Raw genomic sequence first — 22,285 nt, forward strand, 5'->3', positions numbered from 1 at the left:
AATGTAAATATGTTTTCTGGCTCCTACTAAGAGATGGCAGATGAAAATAATTTGTAATTGTATTAGAAGATCTAGTCCAGAATGGACTGGATCTGAGAGTCAGGTTGAAGTTGGGCTTCATGGAAGGGTTCTCCCACATGGCACCTCCATATAAAGCACTCTGAGGATATTAATAACAAAAGTGTAAAACACAAGAGATCAAGCATAGCTGAGGTTATCTCCATTTCTCTTCCCAACACCTCTCTGCCAACCCTGCTCCCACATCACGGCTAAGGCCTTTGTCGATGTGCATGTGCCATACGCCTGCAGTTGCATTTTAATAATCTTCCTATTTTCATTTTCTCCCTTCTCCAATCTACCTGGAACCAGTGGAGACCTGATTACCTTTGAATACAATTGTATCATACTGTTGGTCAAAAACACCTCTTTCTAATATACATGTAATACTCAACTATTCTGCCTGTCTTTAAAAATCTTGTACCCTCTGGGCCTGTAAAAATTTAGCTAACTTTGGAGTGCCTGCGTGGCTCAGTTGGTTGATCAGGTCATGCTCTCAGGGTCATGAGATTGAGCCCCACATTAGGCTCTGTGCTCAGCATGGAGTCTGCTGGAGATTCTCTCTCTCTCTCTCTCCCTCTCCCTCTGCCCCTCCCTCCCTAAAATAAATAAGCAAATCTTTAAAAAAAAATTAGTTAACTTTATTTCTAAGTACTTCCTCCACAGATTGATTTCCTTACTGCTCTCTGTTCTCTTCCTATAGCCCTCCTCCACCATCCCAAAAAAGAAAGGGTGTTGATTCTTGTCTTTATTCATGTCATCTCCTCTCCTGATTATAAGGGTAAGTTTGACATAGTATAAAGAACAGTGTTAGAAAACCTAAGCTCAAGTCTTTAACCCATCTTTAGCTTTGGTTAATTAGTCTTTCTGAGTTAGCTTCAGCTTCCTCATAATACACAAAAGAGTCAACAGTTATCTATCCTGCTCACTTCAGAAGGTTTAGATGTGTATATTTTTGAGAACTGACAAAATGAGGATATCAAGTAATCTGAGAAGTCCTTCAGTAAAAAAAAAAACTGTATAATGTGGCTTGGTCTAGTATTTTCCAAACTTATTTGAACACACAGTATTTTTTCATGGTATCATGTAATTATCCTTCAGAATAGTGTTCCAAGCATTGGAAATAGAGTAGATCTAGAAATGATTCAGGTAGAAAGGGAGTGATAACTCCTCCTAAAATCCTAAGATTTTTTAAAAGTGAAGAAACCCTATGAGTGCTATTAGACTCCATTTTGAGAGCCAAGACAAGAATAACGGGTACACCAAAAGGAGAAGAGAAGAAGGAAGTAGAGAGGTTAAAGAAATAATAGCTGTGAACTTCCCAAACCTGGGGAAAGAACTAGTCATACAAGTCCATGAAGCTAATAGATCATTTTACTATCTCAATGCAAAAAGACTCTCTCCAAGACACATTATCATGAAGCTGTCAAAAACCAATGATAAAGAAAGAATCTTAAAGGCAACCCGGGAAAAAAAAGAAAGTAACCTACAAAGGAACCTCTATTACACTATGAGCAGATTTCTCAGCAGAAATTCTACAGGTTGGGAGAGAACAAAATGATGGATTCAAAGTATTGAAAGATTAAAAATTGCCAGCCAGGAATACTCTATCTAGCAAAGTTATCCTTCAGATATAAAGGAGAAATAAAGACTCCCAGACAAACAAAAGTTAAGGGGGTTCATTACCACTAGACCTCCCTTACAACAAATGTTGAAAGGAGCTTGTCTATCTGAAATGAAAAGATAAAAATACACAAAACTTTGAGTAAGGTGATAAACAGAATCACAAAATTGTAACTCTATTTTAGAATAGGATGTTAAACAAGTATAGCATAAAGGTTAAAGGAAAAAAGCATTAAAAATAGCTATAGCTACATATTTTGGTAACAAACTCACAGCATATAAAAGGATAAAATGTGGCAACATAAATATAAAAGGGGAGCAGGAAAATAAAAGAACTTATGTAGGCAAATGAAGATAAGTTACTATCAGCAGAAAAAGGACTATTTTATCTATAAGACATTTTATACAAACCTCACAATAACCACAAAACAAAAATCTAGAGCAAAGACACACACACACAAGAGGGAGAAATTGACCAAATCATCATAGAAAGCCACCAACCTAAGAAGGTAAACAGAAACACAAAGAAAGAGAGATAGAGATACAAAACAACCAGAAAATAAAAAATAAAGTGGCAGCAGTAAGTCTTCATACATCAATGATCATCCTAAATGTAAATGGATTGAACTCACCCATCAAAAGGCACAGAGTTGTTGGCTGGATTAAAACACAAGACCCAAACTATATGCTGCCTTCATAAGACTCATCTCAACTCCAAAAACAAACATCAACTCAAACTGAAGAGGTGGAAGAAGATATGCCAAGCAAGTAGTAACCAAAAGAAAGTGGATGTACCCATTCTTATATCAAACAAAATAGACTTCAAGCCAAAAATCATAATGAGAGACAAAGACCATTATGTAATGATAAAGGGGTCAGTAGATCAAGAAGATATAACAACCATAAGTATATATGCTCCCAATATCTGAGCACTGAAATGTTTTAAGCAAATACTGACAGATCTTAAGAGAGAAACAGACAGGAATAATAGAGGACTTTAATACCCCACTATCAGCAATGAATAGATCATCTGGACAGAAAAGTAACAAGAAACAGAATTGAATCACACTTTAGAACAAATGAACTTAACAGACATATATAGAACATTCCTTCCAACAGCAGAATATACATTCTTCTCAAGTGCACATGCCACATTCTCCAGGATAAATCATATTCGAGGTCACAAAACTAATCTTAGGAAAGTTAAGAAGATCAAAATCACACCATGAGGTGTGGAGACTAATTCTACATAAAGGAACCCAGAAATGAATAAATTCTTGACTTTTATCATGCCGACTCTTTTGGGCCACAATTTCTGTCACTACACACCAACAAAGAGAAACCTACAATACTATAAACCTTGACATCCCTCTCAAAAATAATTAGTATGGAGAAATGGAAAACTTACCAGGTTCTTTTTTTTTTTTTTAAGGTTTTATTTATTTATTTGAGAGAGAGAGAATGAGAGAGAGAGAGCACGAGAGGGAAGAGGGTCAGAGGGAGAAGCAGACTCCCCGCTGAGCAGGGAGCCTGATGTGGGACTCGATCCTGGGACTCCAGAATCATGACCTGAGCCAAAGGCAGTCGCTCAACCAACTGAGCCACCCAGGCGCCCAACTTACCAGGTTCTTGAAGTTTAAGAGCTTGTAAGTCAAGACTTTCATTTTCCTTGAAGAATATCTGAAACTTTTCAAATGTAGCTGCATATAATTGGGCAGATTCAAATGCTGCCTGTATGGTTTCCTAAATGTTATAAATAAACAGACAAGTAAAATTATATTTTTTCTGAGCAGAATTCGATTCAATATAATTAAACAAACAAACACAAATGCCTTCTCTGTGTCCAACACTATGCTTTGACCAAGGGATACACAAGTGAGGGAAGATACCATCCTTGATGTCAAAGAGCAGTAAATGGATTCTCTTACAAAATTAAAAAAAAAAATCTTCAAATCTGACTTTTGGAGAACTGTTCTCCAAAATTATTAGTAATAATTTTTTAATCTTAATAATTTTTAAAATCTTAAACAATTCCTCAATCCTTGTCTTTCATGACCTTTACATTTTTGAAGAGTATCTCATTTGTGTGTGTGTGTATGTATATGTTTTATAACTTCCAACACTTAGATTCAGTTAAACATTTTTGGTACTAATACTACAGAAATGATGTATGTTCTCAGTGCACCATGATGGAAAGCACCATAATGTCAATTTGTCCCATTACCTGTGATGTTAACATGTTGGTTAATCTGGTATCTGTCAGGCTTCATCACTTACTACTTTCCCCCTCAAATCAATAAATAACTTATGTAGAAATACTTTGAGACAAAAATCCTGTTTCTCATTATACTTTTGCATTCTCATTTTAGTATGCATTGGAGATTCTTAACTGTTTCTATGATAGCCATCAGGGTGATTTTTCTTTACATTTTCCTTCTACATTTATTAGTTGACATTCTGCTGTAAGGAAAAGCTTTCCCTTTTCATTCAATTCATTCCTTCATTCACCATATGGACTAATATGCTTTCATTTTATTCAAGAGTTTATGATACTTTTATAATCAGTATTTATTTTTATGGTCAATTTGTCCAATTTGTCCCAAGGAAACGCTTCTATCGCCTTGATACTTGAAAGACTATCTTGAATAGATAAAAATTTTTGATTCACACTTTCTTCCCTAGAGTTTCATTAAGAAATGCTATTTCATTATTGTCTTGCCTTACACATTGTTTTTGAGAAGTCTGATGCTGGTCTAATTCTCTTACTTCGTAAGTTATTTGATCTTTGTGCTCTGAGACCTGGGGAATTTTTCTTTAGCTTTAAAAGCTAATACTTTTAAGAGGCTGTAGGTCAGAACTGATTGTTCTGGGTCAATTTTCCAAGGGACTCTGTAGGCTCTTTCAATATATAGTTTCTTTTCTTGGACTAGTTATAAATGTTTGTTCTACCTTATGTTTTGTTTTTTTCTCCTTCAGAGATGCCAATTAAATGTATGTTATTTCTTCTTTGACCATCTCCTATTCCAATTATTTTCTCTCTGACCCTTTTACTTGTCCATCTCTAGCTTATTTTCATTCTCTTGGTTGTTTTTCTGTCTTTCTTCTATTCTCATTTTTCCTATCATTCTCCTATAGTAATTATTAAATTTTCATTTGAGTTTATTCTCCCTTGGTCACCATGTAATTTCGTCTTCATTTCTGAGATGAATGTTAATTTCCCATTTCTATTTTTAATTTTGAATTTTGATTCAACGTGAATTTACACATATTCAAATGCTTGTTTGAGGATATTTACTCTAGTTGGTAGTGTAGCTTTTGTTTCAAGGTTTTTTGGGAGGGAAAGGAAGGAATATTCATGAGGTCTTTTAACTTTTGCTTTCTGTTTTCTCCCTATAGTATTTTTGCATGAATTTAAAATATCTTCATTTCCTCAGCTTATGGATCTGAAGTGACTTATGAGATTTATAATACAAGGGTAGTCTGTTCCATCAGTGTAGCAATGAGCAGATTATTTAATTTTTTGGCCTTGGGGAAAAAGTTGTGTGTACTTTGATTTTTTGGTTCTCTTTAGTCTTGTAGGACCTTAAGTTTTCACCAATTGCTTCATTTCCCCTACACCACCCCAAGTTTAAATAATGGCTCTTCTTTCTTCTTAATCTTATCTTCTCCCCTGAGAGTGAGGGAATGATGCCATCTCAGATAACTTGCACTTCTAAATCCTTTTCTGTAATCAGTGTTCTGATCTACTAGGACTTTAAAAAAGAAATCACTTTACCATTTAGAAATTAAGTAGCATTCAGTTTAAAGATAAGAAAGGATGAAACTTTATTACTCAATTGAGAATATTAAAGATTGAGAATATTATAAAATAGTAAAAGTAAATGTACCTTTATTTGAAGGATAATTGTGTGAAAATTCTTATCATCATCAAATACTGCTGAGAGGCTTGGCCCAGATCCACAGGTTTTTTCTTCAAGTTTGTTGTTAATGTAAGGTCTGGTAAAAGCATCGAAATATGTATCAGGTACAAGGTTAGGAACTGATAGCACAGTGTTTTGAAAATGATTAATTGTGCCAGAAATACCATCCTGTTAGATAGAAAAACATAAACATAAATGTAAACATATATGATTATATTTATGAATAAGTTTGAATTTTTTGAAATGTTAAAATAAATAACTCATTCAACCATAACAAATACTGTGTTGATTCTGAGTTCATACAAATCATGTGAAGAACATGAGTTTTCTGGCCAAGAAGGGACATTCAAGAGCCCACTGCCTCTGCATGGAAGCTTCTGAGTAAGTCCCCAACCAGAGGGAACTTAGCAGTCCACTTGTCCTTATAAATACCCTAAGATAACCTATCTGATAAATTACAGAATCATAGACTACTGGATTTGGAAGGAAACTTAAAACTCATCTGCCTTCTCATCTTACAGATGCATAAATTGAACCTTAGAGTGGTAAGTGGTTTCCCCAAGGTCAAATAACCCATTAACTGTAAAGCCAAGACTAGAATCTAGAGATCCTGATTACTAGTGCTTTTGTGCTACAGTATACCAGGAAATATAGACTTTGATTGGTTTACTAATCTATACATGTACACAAATGAAGAGGACAGAATTCTAAGATGGCCCCCAAGATTCCCTCCCTCTGGTGTACATGCCTTGTATAATCCCTTCCTCTTGAATATGGAGGGAGGGAGGGCCTGTGAATATGATGGGATGCCACTCTCATGATTAGGTTACATTATATAGAAAGTTAAAGGAATTTTGCAGATATAATTAAGGTCCCAAATCACTTGACTCTGAGTCAATAGAAAAGGTATACCCTTGGTATGCCTGACTGAATCAAGTGAAAACCCTTAAAAGAGGGATTGGGCCCTTCCCAAAGGAGATTTTCTAACTGGTCTTCAAGAAGCAAATATCCATATTGTAAACTGATTATAGAGTTGGCCACATGGCAAGGAGCTACCAGTGGTTTCTAGGATCTAAGGGTGGTCCCCAGCTGACATCCCTCAAGAAAACAGGAACTTCAGTCCTATACTTATACCCATACAACAACTTGAGGGAACTTAGAAGTGGATCCTTTTCTGGTCAAGCCTCTAAGGAGACCTCATCACAGCCAATACCTGAATGACTGCCTGGAGAAGCTTTGAAACAGAGGATAAGCTAAGCAGTGCCCAGACTTCTGACCCACAGAAACTGTGAGATAGCACATGGTTGTTGTTTTAAGCTGCCACATTCATGGTAATTTGTTACACAGCAATAGATAATTAAAATATTTTCACAGATGCAGCATACCTAAAAAGATTTCAAAAATTGTACTTACTATAGTCAATTCTAAATTTTGTATAGCATATGTTCTCTAGATGGTGTACCCTACAAGCTCCCATTCTGTCTCAAGTTAAAGAAAAGGTGCTAAACTTTTAGATAGTTTTTATGTAGATGTAATGCTATGCACAGAACAGTACTTTCTCTTTTCTTTCTGATCATTTTGAAGGAGGGACAACAGCAAACCTGCCAATCACTTGACAGTAAAACAGTTGCTTCATTTCCCAAAAAGGTACTTATAGATGGATGCTATATGAAGGAACACACACCAGAAAGTCTTCCAAAGAGGGTTCAAATAGTAATGACTGGACTGTCAAAATCAGTTCTGTGAGAAACATGGGGATGAGAGACTCATCTTCTTCCTGCTTTTCCACCACAGAGGTCCCCTGAAATGAACACATTTGCAGTGTGATAAAGATGTAAGAACCAAGGTAAAAGATAAAAGATGCCTGTATTACAAGAAGCATGTAAACTGAAGCATATACAATTAGTTGATTTCATAATGTTGGCTTGTCTTTCAACAAATATTACCATAGAAATTAAAAAATAAAGGCAAACATTAAAAGACTACACAATAGTGTAAAACTTCTCTCCTTATGAAAACACTATCAACAAAATGGAAAGGCAAACAACAAGCTGGAAAAACATATCAGTAGTGTATATAGAATACAGGAGATTGATAATATTTAAATGGAAATATATTTGATATACTCAATAGAAATGTATACTAATATAACAATTGATATATAAATAGATATATATTAAAATATAAATGTACTTAAATAGAAAAATGGGCAAAGCTCATAATCTGACATTTCCTAAAAGGAATATACAAGTGATTGATCTCTTCCTTGTTCTTATACTCAAGATAGTTTACTCAGTAACAACATTTATTATTTACTGTGCACCAGGCAGTGCTAAGTATTCATGTACCCATATCAACTATATGAAGCAGGTATCATTATTACCCCCATGAGAAAAATAGGATCTGGAGAAGGTAAGACATTTCTTTCAGGACACACTGGTTATTAAATGCCAGGCCAGCACTCAAATCCAGGTGTTTCTGACCACCAACCTATGCTCTTATCCCTGCACTGGGGTGACAATTAAAGGAATATAACAATTAAAAGCAGTGATGTACTACTTTACAACCATCAGACTGACCACAATGAAAATGAATGATAATATCTAGTGTACATGTGGTTCATTCTCAAACATTGCTAGGAAGGTTATAAATTGACACAAAACTTTTTGGGAAGTTAATGCATCAGTATAAAAAGCACATTTCTGACCCAAAAATTCCATATCTAGGAATTTCTTCTAAGGGGAAAAAATCATAGATGTGTGAAAAATGTATGGACAAAGATGTTCTTTGCTTATTTGGAGTGATAAGAAACAAAGATGTCTTTGCTTATTTGGAGTATGAGAAAGTGATCAATGATAGAAAATTATTTGGCAGATGTACAGCTATTATATTTCTATGTGAGAATATTATATGGAAAAATACATATTGCCTTTGGAGATTTTTCACAATACTTTGTTAAGTGGAAAAAGAATGTGTTAAAGCAGTAAGTATGGTACCTTCTTTCACTTGGAAATAGTTATCTTTGGATAGCAGAGGATCCTTTTCTTTGTATATTTCTGTGTTCTTCCAATTTTCTTCACTTAGCATATATTACTTTTATAATTAGAAAAATAAATGTTACTTTCAAAATGTAATAGTACTCAGAAAAAGGAGGAATTGAGACTAGGGGAGGAGAGAAAGTAATCAAAAGGAGTATGTAACTAAAATTCAACTTTTGGAGAAAAGGGTTGAAGCTTCATAGCTGGGTTTCCTGGGGAGGCAGTTCAAAGGTGCAGGTAGGAAGCTCGATGAAACCAGGTACGCATGTTTTGCTATGTTTTTAGGTATCTGGCATGAAGCTATTATCTAGAATGGAGCTAGGGGAAGCTTATTGGGAAACGTGGATATGAGATGATATGATTTCTCTCTTAGCTATGCTAGAATGCAAAGATTTGTAGTAATTCATCTCAAATGTCTCAAATTACTCTGTGTCTCTAAGATCAACATCCTCCCAAGAGGTTATCCACTCAAAGGACAAAGGTTTGCTTCCATGATTTGCTTCTTCTCACCCCTAAACCATTGTTTATCTTTCATTTATACCACCTTCCCTGCTTTTCTCTGCCAGTTCATGCCCATGATGACCCCCAAACCATAAGCTTCTTGGGGGCAGGAATCCTGTCTATGCTTTTCATCACTATAAACCCAACACCCAGCATAGGGATTGGTACATACTTAAGAAATATTTGTCCAGTGTACACATGAATAGCCTTTAGCAAATTCCTATGAGACAGACAGCAACATCTAGCACTAGCTTGCCTGTATTATTAGATATTTGGTGATATGGTGATTTTCATTCTGCCATTTCAAGTGCATATGGTAAGCTCTGACTGTCCTGTGAAATCTAAGCATTTCTACTACTTTTCAAGTACATAGAAAATAGTATAATTCATAGTACATAGTAAGCACTCAATAAAAGCTGACCTATGAATTTTCTTAATTTTTGTCTGAATATACCTTTTTCTCAGTGACTTCAGGCTTCTCTTCAGTAATCCATTTCTGAATGACATCTGCTGAAGGTGTTCGTTTTAGCTTGTCAGTAAGATAATTCAAAAGAGAGTTAACAGAATTTACTGTTAGGATGTGCATTGTGTTCTCAATTAGATAGTCATTTAGACGGATAAAGCTTGAAAAGAAAAAAAATACAGCTTCAGTTTTCTATATTCACTACTATGACAGTGACACTAAACCATTTTTGAAAGTGACACTAAACCAAATATTCAAAATTTAAAATATCATAATTTCTCTTTGAATTTCCATTTATGTTATAATGACAGAGACTTACTGTCCGAAAGAGTTATTCTTGGACATTCTTCATTTTAAAACACAAATATACTCAAATATATAGCATCAATTTAGCTGGGTGTTCTAACTATCCAAAAGGATATTTAATGAGCAATATAGCTGGTATGGAAAATGCATGCAGCTCATCTAGCCAAAAGGGCCATAAGATTTTTTAAAGATGCTTTAAAGAAGAAATCAGAAAATATACAACATCTGTAACTCACATTCTAATGGTAAAGGTGTGAAATCTTTGCTCTTGCATAAATGTTGTTTGATAGCAACTGCTAACCCAGAGATGCAGATTTTACGTTTCCTTACTTGGGTATTTAGAATAAATGTTTGTTCTACTCAACTGAAGGCCAAGGGGCCTCAGTGGCCTCAGGGATTGTTCCATTGACCTCTATTGTGACACAGCCATTATTATCATATTATTTCATATATAAACCAGTACGCAGTTAAGATTTATTAAATATACAGCTGTCAAACTTGGACTAAGTTAGTGGGCACTGAGGAACAATAACAGTGTTCTATCGTGCCACACAAAACTTTTCAGATAATGTCTGGTGATTTCGTTTGCAAGTTATTTGTAATGATGAGGTTTTAGAATGGTGGGAAATCCGAACTCTAGAACAATGTCAAGACCCAGGTGAGGCTCTGGAAGGAAGGCTTTCCACCCTGGTCTCCCATGTGCCAAGTCCACCTTAGGGAGAGGGTGGAGTTTTGTGTGGCAATGCGGCTATCTGTCATTCTTTAGTGACCACACCGAGGTAGTGGGCTCTCCAGGTGCACTGGAGGAGGCCCACAGCTCTCTCTGTACCTGACTTCTCCTCACCACAGCCTGCTCCGTGCTTGCTCCAAGCTGGGCTAGAGGGAAACAAAGCTTTAGAGACCGAAGGGGAGCACTTGGCCTTGGGCATGCCTTCCACTCTCCACCAGTCTGACTCCCAGTGGCTGCTCTGTTGGGTGGCAGTTGGATGGGTGAGCTTCTGGGCCTGCATTCAGGTTACCATATTCCCCAAATCTCTCATCATTATTAGTGAATCCTTTGATGAAGGCTTTAATTTTTAATGAAACTTGAGAAGGCTGGATGCTCTAATTTTTCTTGAAAAAGAGAATAATCATTTACCACGTTAGCCTCAGGCAGTGATGCCTTTTGCTGGCCTGCTCTGTGTATGTCATTTTGTCAGAGTCTGCGTAAGCAGGCAACTCAATGAGACTTCCAACGTCTTGCATTTTATAATAATCTAAGAACAACAGAAGATACAATGTCAAGAATTCTTGGGTAAAAATTCCATTTCTTTCAATATGGATTAAAAGATGAGTAAAATTCCTTTTTATGGCTGAACAATATTCCATTGTATATACATATACCACATCTTCTTTATTCATTCATCTATAGATGGACACTTGGGCTGCTTCCATAATTTGGCTATTGTAAATAATGCTGCTATAAACATAGGGGTGCATGTATCCCTTTGAATTAGTGTTTTCGCATTCTTTGGGTAAATACCCAGTGGTTCAATTACTGGATCATAGGATATTTCTAGTTCTAATTTTTTGAGGAACCTTCATACTGTTTGCCACAGCGGCTGCACCAGTTTGCATTCCCACCAACAGTGCGCAAGGGTTCCTTTTTCTCCACATCCTTGCCTACACTTGCATCTTGAGTTTTTTAGTTTAATCATTCTGGCAGGTATGAGGTAATAATCTCATTGTGGTTTTGATTTGCATTTCCCTGATGATGCTAAGTGAAATAAATCAGAGAAATACAAATATCATTTCACTCATATGTGGAATCTAAGAAACAAAACAAATGAACAAAGAGGGGAAAAGGCCAAAAAACCTTCTTAACTATAGAAAACAAACAGATGGTTACCAGGAGAGATGAGCGGAGGAATGGGGAAAATAGGTGAAGGGGATTAAGAATACACTTATCATAATAAGCACTGAGTAATGCACAGAATTGTTGAATCACTATATAGTACACCTGAAACTAATGTAACACTGTATGTTAACTACATTGGCATTAAAATGGAAAAAAAAGATAAGTAAAATTAAAAACCAACAAAATGCAACCAAGCATTTTGTCAAGCAATTTATCATTAACCAAATGAGATATTTCAAACTCTAGAAAACAGCCCAGTTATCCAAAAGAATTCCACATCAAAGGATTTCAACTCAACAAAAGACTGCAGACAGTTCATTAACATTCCCCTTACTCAGATTTGATCTCTATACCATTTTACCTCTTTCCTAGGAACACCTCTACCCTCCTTTTCCACCTGAATTTTAGTTATCCTTTTATAGTTCTTGTCACCTGGGGCCGACCTGAGATCCACCCAGTTGCTTAATTTTAACAAACCTATTGTCCGTACTGGTAGGTTGGACATACCTTTAAGCAAAGAGGCCCTGATTCCTCTATAAAATGCTTATGAAATAAAGGTTCTGTAACCAGTTTAAAATATTATATATAAGCAGTGGTGATACAAGGAAGATGCAGTATTTACTGTGTTTTCCCCCCTCTACAATATATACTGAATTTAAAACGTATCAAGTAGACACTTGGAAGAACTGAAAAAATATTTAAACTTAAGAAAAGTAGAAAAAGAGTTAATTTTTTAGAAAGCCATGACTTCTGATCTATCAAAGCATTTTCCCCTTCATACCCTCAACAGGTTTATGTAGATAGTCATCAGGAATAAATCCTGCAGCACGAAGAGCAATTCGACAAGCCTTCCTGACCACATTTTTTGCCTCATTTCGAAATTCTTCTAGGCGCTCTGTCACCTAGACATTGATGAATATGTATAATTAGTAATAGCAAAGCAGCAAGAACGAAAAAAAATCTTGAAACCATAGACAAAATTCCTTACCTCTTCTAACCGTATGACTTGTGCAACTTTAAATTCTTGCAGGGTGTAGGTATGACATTTTTCAATATGACAAAGTCCCATAAAACTCAAGTGATAGCATAGTTCATTTATTTTAAGAAGAGCTGGTCGCAAATACTGCATGAAAATAAAAATTTGTCATTAAAGAAAGCCCTGTCTTTTGAAAGAATAAAAATATTTGGAAAGCAAGAATGGTTATTAAGGAAAATAAATAGCTCTATGTGTTAACTGTAGCTATAACTCCACAAAGTGCATACATTAAACAGGAACACATCTGAAACTTTTTCTAAAAGCATTCTTTGTTTTTCTTTTGTTTGTTTTTATTTAAATTCAAGTAGCCAACATACAGTACATCATTAGTTTCAGATGTAGAGTTCAGTAATTCCTCACCTGCATACAATACCCAGTGCTCATAACATCATGTGCCCTTTTTAATGCCCATCACCCAGTTACCCCATGCCCCCCTCCCCTTCAGCAACACTTAGTTTGTTTCCTATAGTTAAGTCTCTCATGGTTTGTCTCCCTCTCTGATTACTTCCCATTCAGTTTTCCCTCCCTTCCCTTATGATCCTCTGTTTCTTACATTTCACATGAGTGAAACCATATGATAATTGTCTTTCTCTGATGGACTTATTTCGCTCAGCATAATACCCTCCAGTTCTGTCCACGTTGATGTAAATAGTAAGTATTCATCCTTTCTCATGGCTAAGTAATATTCCTTTTTTTTTTTAAAGATTTTTTATTTATTTATTCGACAGAGAGATAGAAGCACTAGTAGGCAGAGAGGCAGGCAGAGGGAGAAGCAGGCTCCCCGCTGAGCAGGGAGCCCGATGTGGGACTCGATCCCAGGATGCTGGGATCATGACCTGAGCCGAAGGCAGCCGCTTAACTGACTGAGCCACCCAGGCACCCGGCTAAGTAATATTCCATTGTGTGTGTGTGTGTGTGTGTGTGTGTGTGTGTGTGTGTGTGTGTGTGTATACACTTCTTTATCCATAAAAGTATATATATATCTTCTTTATCCATAAAAGCATTCTTTGAATTATCAGATTTAAATTGTTTGAATTCCTTTCTTTTCATTTTGAGTATGTGTCTTTTAGCTATGAAATTGCAGGCAAGTAATAGAGGACTGGGCAATGTCTTAAATTTCACTATGTTTGATGAATGGCTACTAAGAGACTCATCGTGTTATCTTAAGGACTTTACAATGTCCAGTCACCCTGGTAATGAGGGGCCCATCTACTGACCTAAGAGGCTATGACATAGCACAAAACCACTTTGAATTTAAAAAATTTTAAAGTTAATTTTTTAACTTTAAATTTTCACGGGTGATAAGTTGCTGAAAAAGAAAATTCAGTCACCATTAAGAACCTATTTATGGGGTACCTGACTGGCTCAGCCGGTTAAGCACCTGACTCTTGATTTCGGCTCAGGTCATGATCTCAGGGTCCTGGGATTGGGCCCTGACTCAGGCTCCACACTCATTGGGGTGTCTGCTTGAAATTCTCTCCCTTTGCCCCCCCACTCCCTCTCTCAAATAAATAAATAAATCTTTTAAAAAAAGAACCTATTTATTTGTGGGCTGGAATAATGAGTGGAAGTGTTTGTAAAATTATGTTACATAATATTAACTTAATCTTTCTCTATGCCACAATCATGGGTCAGAGTTCTAGGCTGTTGGCTTCTAAGACACATGTTCTAACAATGTTCCACGATCATTCATCCTCACTTGTAATCTAATCAAATGAGTAGCAGTCATATTAAAAAAGTCAACGATTTATTTGTATGTGATTCTGATTTATATGTTATATACACCAAGCTATTGGACTCTTTTCTATGTGATTCCAAAACAGGACAAACAACAGTTATTCAGACCAACATGAAACAGTGCTTTATTTATTCGAAGTACAGATAAAGGGAAGTTATAATTAGTAGAGTTCTAAATGAAGAGTTTCATGAAAAAACAACTAGGAAGTCAGATAGCCCTTAAGGGTTATCTCTTGGAAGAATTTGCATGATAAAAGAAGAAGCAAAAGTTTAGAAACTAAGTCTATGAATTGAAATAAGTAAGATACTACATAAATTAATATGAGTATAGGAGTAGGGAGAAGAATGTGATCAATACGGGACAGGGAAAGCAAGGAAGTCCAGGGTACTCTGGAGACAGTCCTTGAACCAAAAATGTAAGTTCTATTCAGTACAGGGACAAAGTGCAAGGATCAAGGTGGAGAGCAAAACTGATATTGATAGTCTGCCAAAATGTGAGAGGAGTTTGACAGTGGAAATTTTTTTGAAGAAAAAATATGTAATCTTAAGAAATTACTTTGGTTCAACTTAAATATCATCTGGCTGTCCGCATACAGGGCTGTTGTGAGAGCAGCTATGAGTACAAGAGAGCCTGCGGGTGTTTTAGTAAATTTCAGACAGAATCTCGGGTTCATTCTCAGGCTGCTAAATCAATAGTATTTGTCGAAGGTGATAAGGATTACGTATTATTTTAAGTTGTTAGCAGGACTGTAACAGGAGGAAGAACTTGTCACTTTGAGGGTGGGTTTCAATATGTAGACTGAGAAGCTATCATTTTTGTCTGCCCTGGACAGACCTACCTCAGACCTACCTCCAATTCTTCTGGGGTTAGAATCCCTCTTTCTTTTGGGAACCCCATTACCATGTGGTTTTGGTAAGGCTGACCCCTCCCTTTCCCCATCACAGGAATGAGGAATAGGCACAAACCCAGGCCTGGCTTATCGGAGTACACCTGGCTGTGCAAGGATTGGCTTAGGACTGAACACGGGACCAAGCTGAGCCAATCAGTGTTCTCTCCAGCATCTCCAGCAAGAGGTGCTCTTCTCACTCCAAGAGCCAGCTGTAACTAGCACAGCAGGTGGTGCTCATGGAAGAGCCCAAGTGAGAATGAAACAGGGAAATACAGAGCTGGAAGATGAAGAGAAAGAGGAAAAAATAAAGATGAAAAGATATTATTTGAGCTTCTGAATTCAGCCATTCATAAAGGTATGTTCATCCCTTGAACTTCCTTATTATATGAGCTTTTGTTTGTTGTTGTTGTTGCTGAAGCTCATCGAAATTGAGTTTCTGCCAGTTGCATTGAAATGAGTGTTAATACTTTCAGAGGTAGAAAATCATTGTTATTAATCTGGGGGTTGATCACTGGATCAGAAAGCCCTAGGGAAACTTAGAGACTAGAGCCTTTGGAAGATAAGTGCGGAAGAGCTGTAAGAAAAATCAGGGCCATACTGAGGCACAGCGTCTTTGGTTGGAATGCAGGAATCCTTTGGATTTACTAATCTTGCCTTCACCACACCACCACAACTTTAATTTACCCTAACCCCAGTCAACAAACATTTGGGTGATCTGAGCAATTTGACACTTAGAGAGCCCACTGGAGTTATATTGGTCATGGCCCAGCCAGAGGATCTGGGCTCGAGTTCTCATGCACATTTCTGACCCAGAATAGAAAGGGCTACTGTAAAAAGGTACAGCCCTTCATAAGCGGAGGAATGGTTATATAGATCTATGAAATTAAGAGTAGTCTGTTTGCAAAGCAGTGGCTGACTAAAAATAAAAAATGGAAAGATTTTACTTACAAAGTAACATTCAAATTAAAATAAATGACTGTTTGAGAATGTGAAAACTAAAAAAAAAAAAAATTGCCTGAAAGTATCACATCAACAAAATTACACATTATTAGAAACCAGCAGGTTAAAACCATGTGCAGCACTAAATAATATTGAAAAATTAATATTAAACACACACTTAAGTTTAAAGAAAAGTGAAACTTGGAAATGTAGGAGACTAGAAGACACTTGAATTCTACAAAACAGTAGAGAAAATGGCTCTTCATAAACTCTTTCAGATCTTCATAAACTCTTTCAGACGACAGAAGGAATATTTTCCAACTCATTCTATAAAACCAAACACATCACAAGAAAAAAAAAACTATAGACCAGTCTTCCTTATGAATATCCATGCAAATATCACTGACATAATACTAGCAAACCGAATCAAACAATAAAGGGATTATATACCATGACCAAATATGATTTATCCCAGGGATAAAAAGTTGGTTTAATATCAAAAGATCAATTATTATAACAAATCATATTGTTATAATAAAGGGCAGAAACTGCATGATAATCTCAACAGATGCAGGATAAGCATTTGATAGAATCATCATGGCATGATAGAAACAGTCAACAAACTAGGAATAGGAAAGAAACTTCCTTATAGCATCATGCTTAATGGTGAAAGACTGAAAGCTTTCCTTCTAAGATCAGGAACAAGACAAGGATTTCTGCTTTTTGCCACTTCTATTCAGAAGGTTCTAGCCAGGGAACATAGGCAAGAAAATTAAAGTCATCCAGATTGGAAAGGAGTTGTAAAACGATATCTATTTGCAGATGACTTATTCTTGTGCATAGAGTATACAAGAAATACACACACACACACATACCATACTAATAGAATCAGTAATAAATTCTGCAAGGTTTCAGAAAACAGGCTCCATATATAAAAATTAATTGTATTACTATATAGAACACACACATATTTATAAATATACTATTTATATATTCTATATATATATATGAGGAAAAATCCAAAATGAAATTAAGGAAACAATTCCACTTACATTAGTATCAAAAATAATAAAATATTTAGGAATAAATTTAACAAATGAAGTGTAAAATATACTCTGAAAACTACAAAACATTGTTGAAAGAATTGACAAAGACCTGAATAAATGGGAAGGCATTGTATGTTCACAGACCAGAAGTTAATATTGTTAAGATGGCAATATTCTCTAAATTGATCTGTAGATGTAAAGCGATCCCTATCAAAATCACAATTTGCTTCTTTGCAGAAAATGACAAGATTATCTTAAAATTCATGTGGAAATTCAAGGGGCCCAGAAGACGTACACTCCCAATTTTAAACTTAAAATGCAGATCATCAAAATTAAGAACTTTTGTGCTTCAAAGGATACCATCAAGAAAGTGAAAAGACAACCCACTAAGTGGGAGAAAATTTTTGCAAATCATATAACTGATAAGGGACTTGTATCCAGAATATATAAATAACTCCTACAATTCAATAGTAAAATGAAAATAACTCAATTAAGAAATGGGTGAAGTATCTGAATATACAGTTCCCCAGATAAGGGAGTATCCAAGAAATACACACACACACACACCATACTAATAGAATCAGTAATAAATTCTGCAAGAGTTCAGAAAACAGGCTCCATATACAAATGGTCAATAGGCACATGAAAAGATGCTCAACATCATTAGCCATTAGGGAAAGATAAATCAAAACCACAGTGAGATACCACTTCACAAGCAGTAGGAATGACTATAATGAAAAAGATATAATGGTGAAAACAGAGACAAACCAAAGTCCTCATTTGCTTTTGGTGGGAATTTAAAATCGTGCAGTAGCTTTGGAAAATTGTTTTGTAGGTCCTCAAAAGGTTAAACATAGAGTTACTGGTGACTCAGCAATTCTACTCTTAGGCATATACCCAAGAGAAATGAAAATATATATCCAGACAAAACCTTGTACACAAATGTTCGTAGCAGTGTTAGCCAAAAAGTGGAAGCAATCCAAATATCCATCAATAATAGATGGGTGGATACATAAAATATGTATATCCATACAGTGGCATATTATTTGCCAATAAAAAGAAATGCTATGCTATAACATAGATGAATGTTGAAAACATTATGCTAAGTGAAAAAAGCCAGCCACAAAGAACCACATATTGTACAGTTCCATTTATATGAGATGTACAGAATAGGTCAATAAAGATGAAAAGTAGATTAGTGGTTGCCTCGAGCTGGGGAGGGGATTGGGAGGAGTTCGGGAGAAATGTAGAGTGATCAATAATGGGTAATAGGGTTTCTTTTTGGAGTGATGAAAATGTTCTAAAATTGACTGTGGTGATGGTTAATCAATTCTATGAATATAATAAAACCACTGAATGGTATACTTTTAATGGGTGAATCATACAGTACATTAATTATATTTCAATAAAGTTGTTAAAAGGAAACATTGGCACAGGTGCCAATAAGGTTTGTTACTAAAAAAAATCATGAAAAGAAATATTTCGAGGATAGCTCCACATTTGTCCCTTCCACCTTGTCTAGGCCAATCAGCCCTCCTAATTAACTAATTGTAAATACAAGAGTAGTGGTAAGTGTGTGGGTAATTATAGCATCTAATAGATATTTAAACCAACACAATGGGTCTGTTATTTAGGTCAATATAAGTTTAAATGGATGAGAACTTTATAGTCTGCTAGGGCTACATTTAAGAGAAGATATTATCAAGGTCAAAGCACTGTTGGTATGAATGGTGGACTGAGAGAAGGACAGCCTCAGCACAGAAGAGAACAAGCCTTAAGTATCAATAGAGGTAATCCCAGAGATGAATACAGGAAGAACTATTTTATATAATTAGTAATAAATTTATGACATGTATAGATCCCAAGACATGGTGAAAGATAAAAGGTAGTAAAAAGGTAGTAAAATAGGTTCAAATGATTGATGGATCCTTAAAGAAATTAGAGGTCTAGAAGTTGAGTTTGATACCAAGGACTAGAATGTTTTCTACAACGCAAAAGTTTTGATGAGATGGATGACCTGAGATAGTACCTCTCATACATTTGTTTTTGCACTAATATCTATGTTAGCCCTATTCCTTTAATGTTCCTTTATTGTGTGACTGACATCTTGATAATCATCTTTCAGATTAACATATGAAAGTGGAACAAATAAGCAGTAAAAAGCAAACTTGAGGCTTCTGATTTGAGAGGGTGGTGACTCGGTGTCATAGAAATAGACAGCTAAGGATCATGACAGTAATGGTGATTCTGGTTCATTCCCAGGGGCCAGGTAGAAAACTTGTAATGCAAGTTGAAATTCAGTGAGTGGGTAAAGATTTAAAATATAGCCACACACCGTTTAACAGATCTTTTTCCATGATTACCCCATCCTGCAAAGTAAATATTAAAATTTTCCTTTCTGTCTGAATCCATGGTAGAGGGAAGCATACGTTACATTGGGAGGTACTGGCCCATGAAAACAAGCCCCCAGATTATTTTGGACCATAGAGTCCAGAGTCACTCAAAGACGAGAGGAGGTAATAAGGGTTGCCAGCCCACTCTGCTCAAGAGGATATACCATTTTCCTAATCTACAACAAAGGGGGCCATGAATCCAAACCTCTGAGGCTGCTTCTAACTGAAGGGGACCTGTGCAACTCTCTTCTTATACTTTTGCATTCTGCAACCCTAGTTAAAATGTGAAAACACTGCTCCACTACCATGACAAGACAGAACGACCAGACAGAAAGAAAATTGTGAATTCTCTTAAAAAGATGAAATATTCTATTTCAAGGACAGTCTATACCAATACCTGTAACAGATTCACGTCTTGTTTTTCTGTAATTCTTTTAAAGTATGATTAATAGGGGCACCTGGGTGGCTCAGTCAGTTAAGCGGCTGCCTTCGGCTCAGGTCATGATCCCAGAGTCTTGGGATCGAGTCCCGCATCGGGTTCCCTGCTCTGCGGGAAGCCTGCTTCTCCTTCTCCCACTCCGCCTCCTTGTGTTCCCTCTCTCACTGTCTCTCTCTCTGTCAAATAAGTAAATAAAATCTTAAAAAAGAAATATGATTAATAAATACATACATTATTAACAATGAACAGATTTTTTTGTAGAGATTTTCGACATCCACTGATTTTCTTGGAACGGACATTCTTCTTCCACACGTTAAAAGCCTTCCATTTCCGGAAAAGTGCAAATATGGGAATCTTAGTGAGTTCTCTGTGATATAGATATTCCTGTTCCCATCGATCAATTTCGATATATTCAATGTCCTCAGTATAAATGTGCGTTACTGCTTTTTTGCTAATAGTATAGTAGTCATTTTTATTGATGTTTTCATAACTTACAACTCTATGAACAAATAAAAATTGAGTCAAGTGAATAAAAGTATTCAATACAAAATTAAGCAATTGCATTACTTTTGTGTTCTAAAGAGATAAAGCATTTCTGAAAAAACAAATATTATTTAATATTTTTAAAAAATTCTAACAAATTATTTTTAGATTGAATACTCAAGCAATGAAGGGAGAAGATGCTTTTAAAAAAATAGTTGGACTTGTTTTAGGTCTTAAAGATTTCACAACCTTGGCAATATGCTTGACAATTTCTGTTACATAGTTTTTACAGAAACAAGTCAATTACAGATTTTTAAAACCTAAGAGCCCTATATGAAAGCCACCTGAAAATAAGTTTTTATTATTAGCTCTCTAGAAACTATTCAATAATAATAGTGTAAAAGAGTTTTACACTACCCAGTATTGAGAGAATTATGAGAAAGAACAAAGCAAGAAAAGATGAATTAGATAAGAATCGAATCAAGACCCAGATTAGGTGGGGGGAAAAATGCCCAATTTATCACAGAACAAAATAATTATTGTTGAGACACTGTTTATTTCAAGATATTCCTCTTTCAGCTGTCATCAAGGGCATTCCTCAACCTTCTGCATAACAGAAACATATCAAATAAGGAAGAAAATTAAGAGAGATAAAGACAGGAATAAAGATAGGAGAAGGAAACGAAGTAATGAGAATAGAAAGGGCTGATACTCTAAAATTTCTTAAAACAAGAACTTGCCTACAGGCACAAAGGTATTTTTTTTTCCGTAATTTTAGCTATAACATTAAAATACTGGATGCAACTTAAATATTCAATAATACAACTCTGAAACATATTGTGATATAGCAAGTTACTAAAATATATTTCAAAATTTAGGAAAATAAAATTTATAAAGATTCTCTGGTACTTTAGAATAATAAGATAATGGTTAACTGCAAAAACAAAACCCCAAATTGTTTTTATGTTAAAACTATGCAAAAATTATATGTACTAACAAAGATTAGACAGGAACACTCCAGTGAAAATCAACTGTTTCCCTTGTCTATGTTCTCTCCTGATCCTTAGCTCTGCATTTTGAACCTAGAGTTCATGGCCCTTTAATGTAGCCTTCAGGTCACCTGTGAAATCCCTGAAATTGTTGCATATATACACAATTTGTATATATACAAATTTATGTACATATGTATGATAACTTTTTCAGGAATTGGAACAAGATTCTTATATGTTCTGGGTCTGTTAATCAAAAAACTAAAAACCACTGGAATAAATCACTTTTAGTCTTTAATTTCTATTTTTGTTTAACAAAACTGAGTAAGAAAAATATTTTTATAATTAGGGCATACAGGACCAGAATGAAAAAAAGCAAAAACCAAACCCCCAAGCCAAGACCGGTTCATGTGAACACAGAAGGAGGGCCTGGGGTGCTGATGGTGTGTTGGAGAGGAAGAGTCTGGAAGGTTGCTCTGCAATTTAAGTTCTGTTACAGAAAAAGATCAATTTGCTCAGCTTTTACCT

At 35.6% G+C, this 22,285-nt stretch overlaps 1 protein-coding gene across 1 annotated transcript in view; it reads right to left on the minus strand.

Annotated features, from left to right (window-relative positions):
• The window catches only part of DNAH6 (dynein axonemal heavy chain 6), a 241,149-nt gene that overhangs the window by 162,212 nt on the left and 56,652 nt on the right, over positions 1-22,285 (minus strand). The window contains exons 5-12 of the mRNA XM_073897471.1: positions 20,517-20,784; positions 12,794-12,928; positions 12,587-12,707; positions 11,047-11,164; positions 9,594-9,762; positions 7,285-7,401; positions 5,568-5,768; positions 3,303-3,423 (exon numbers count right to left, since the gene is read on the minus strand). Coding sequence (XP_073753572.1) covers positions 3,303-3,423; positions 5,568-5,768; positions 7,285-7,401; positions 9,594-9,762; positions 11,047-11,164; positions 12,587-12,707; positions 12,794-12,928; positions 20,517-20,784 — 1,250 coding nt within the window. The remainder of the gene's footprint in view (positions 1-3,302; positions 3,424-5,567; positions 5,769-7,284; positions 7,402-9,593; positions 9,763-11,046; positions 11,165-12,586; positions 12,708-12,793; positions 12,929-20,516; positions 20,785-22,285) is intronic.

The sequence above is a fragment of the Callorhinus ursinus genome, unplaced genomic scaffold, assembly GCF_003265705.2.
Source record: "Callorhinus ursinus isolate GAN/ISIS: 27379988/994484 unplaced genomic scaffold, GSC_fseal_2.0 scaffold10, whole genome shotgun sequence".
Classification (NCBI taxonomy): domain Eukaryota; kingdom Metazoa; phylum Chordata; class Mammalia; order Carnivora; family Otariidae; genus Callorhinus; species Callorhinus ursinus.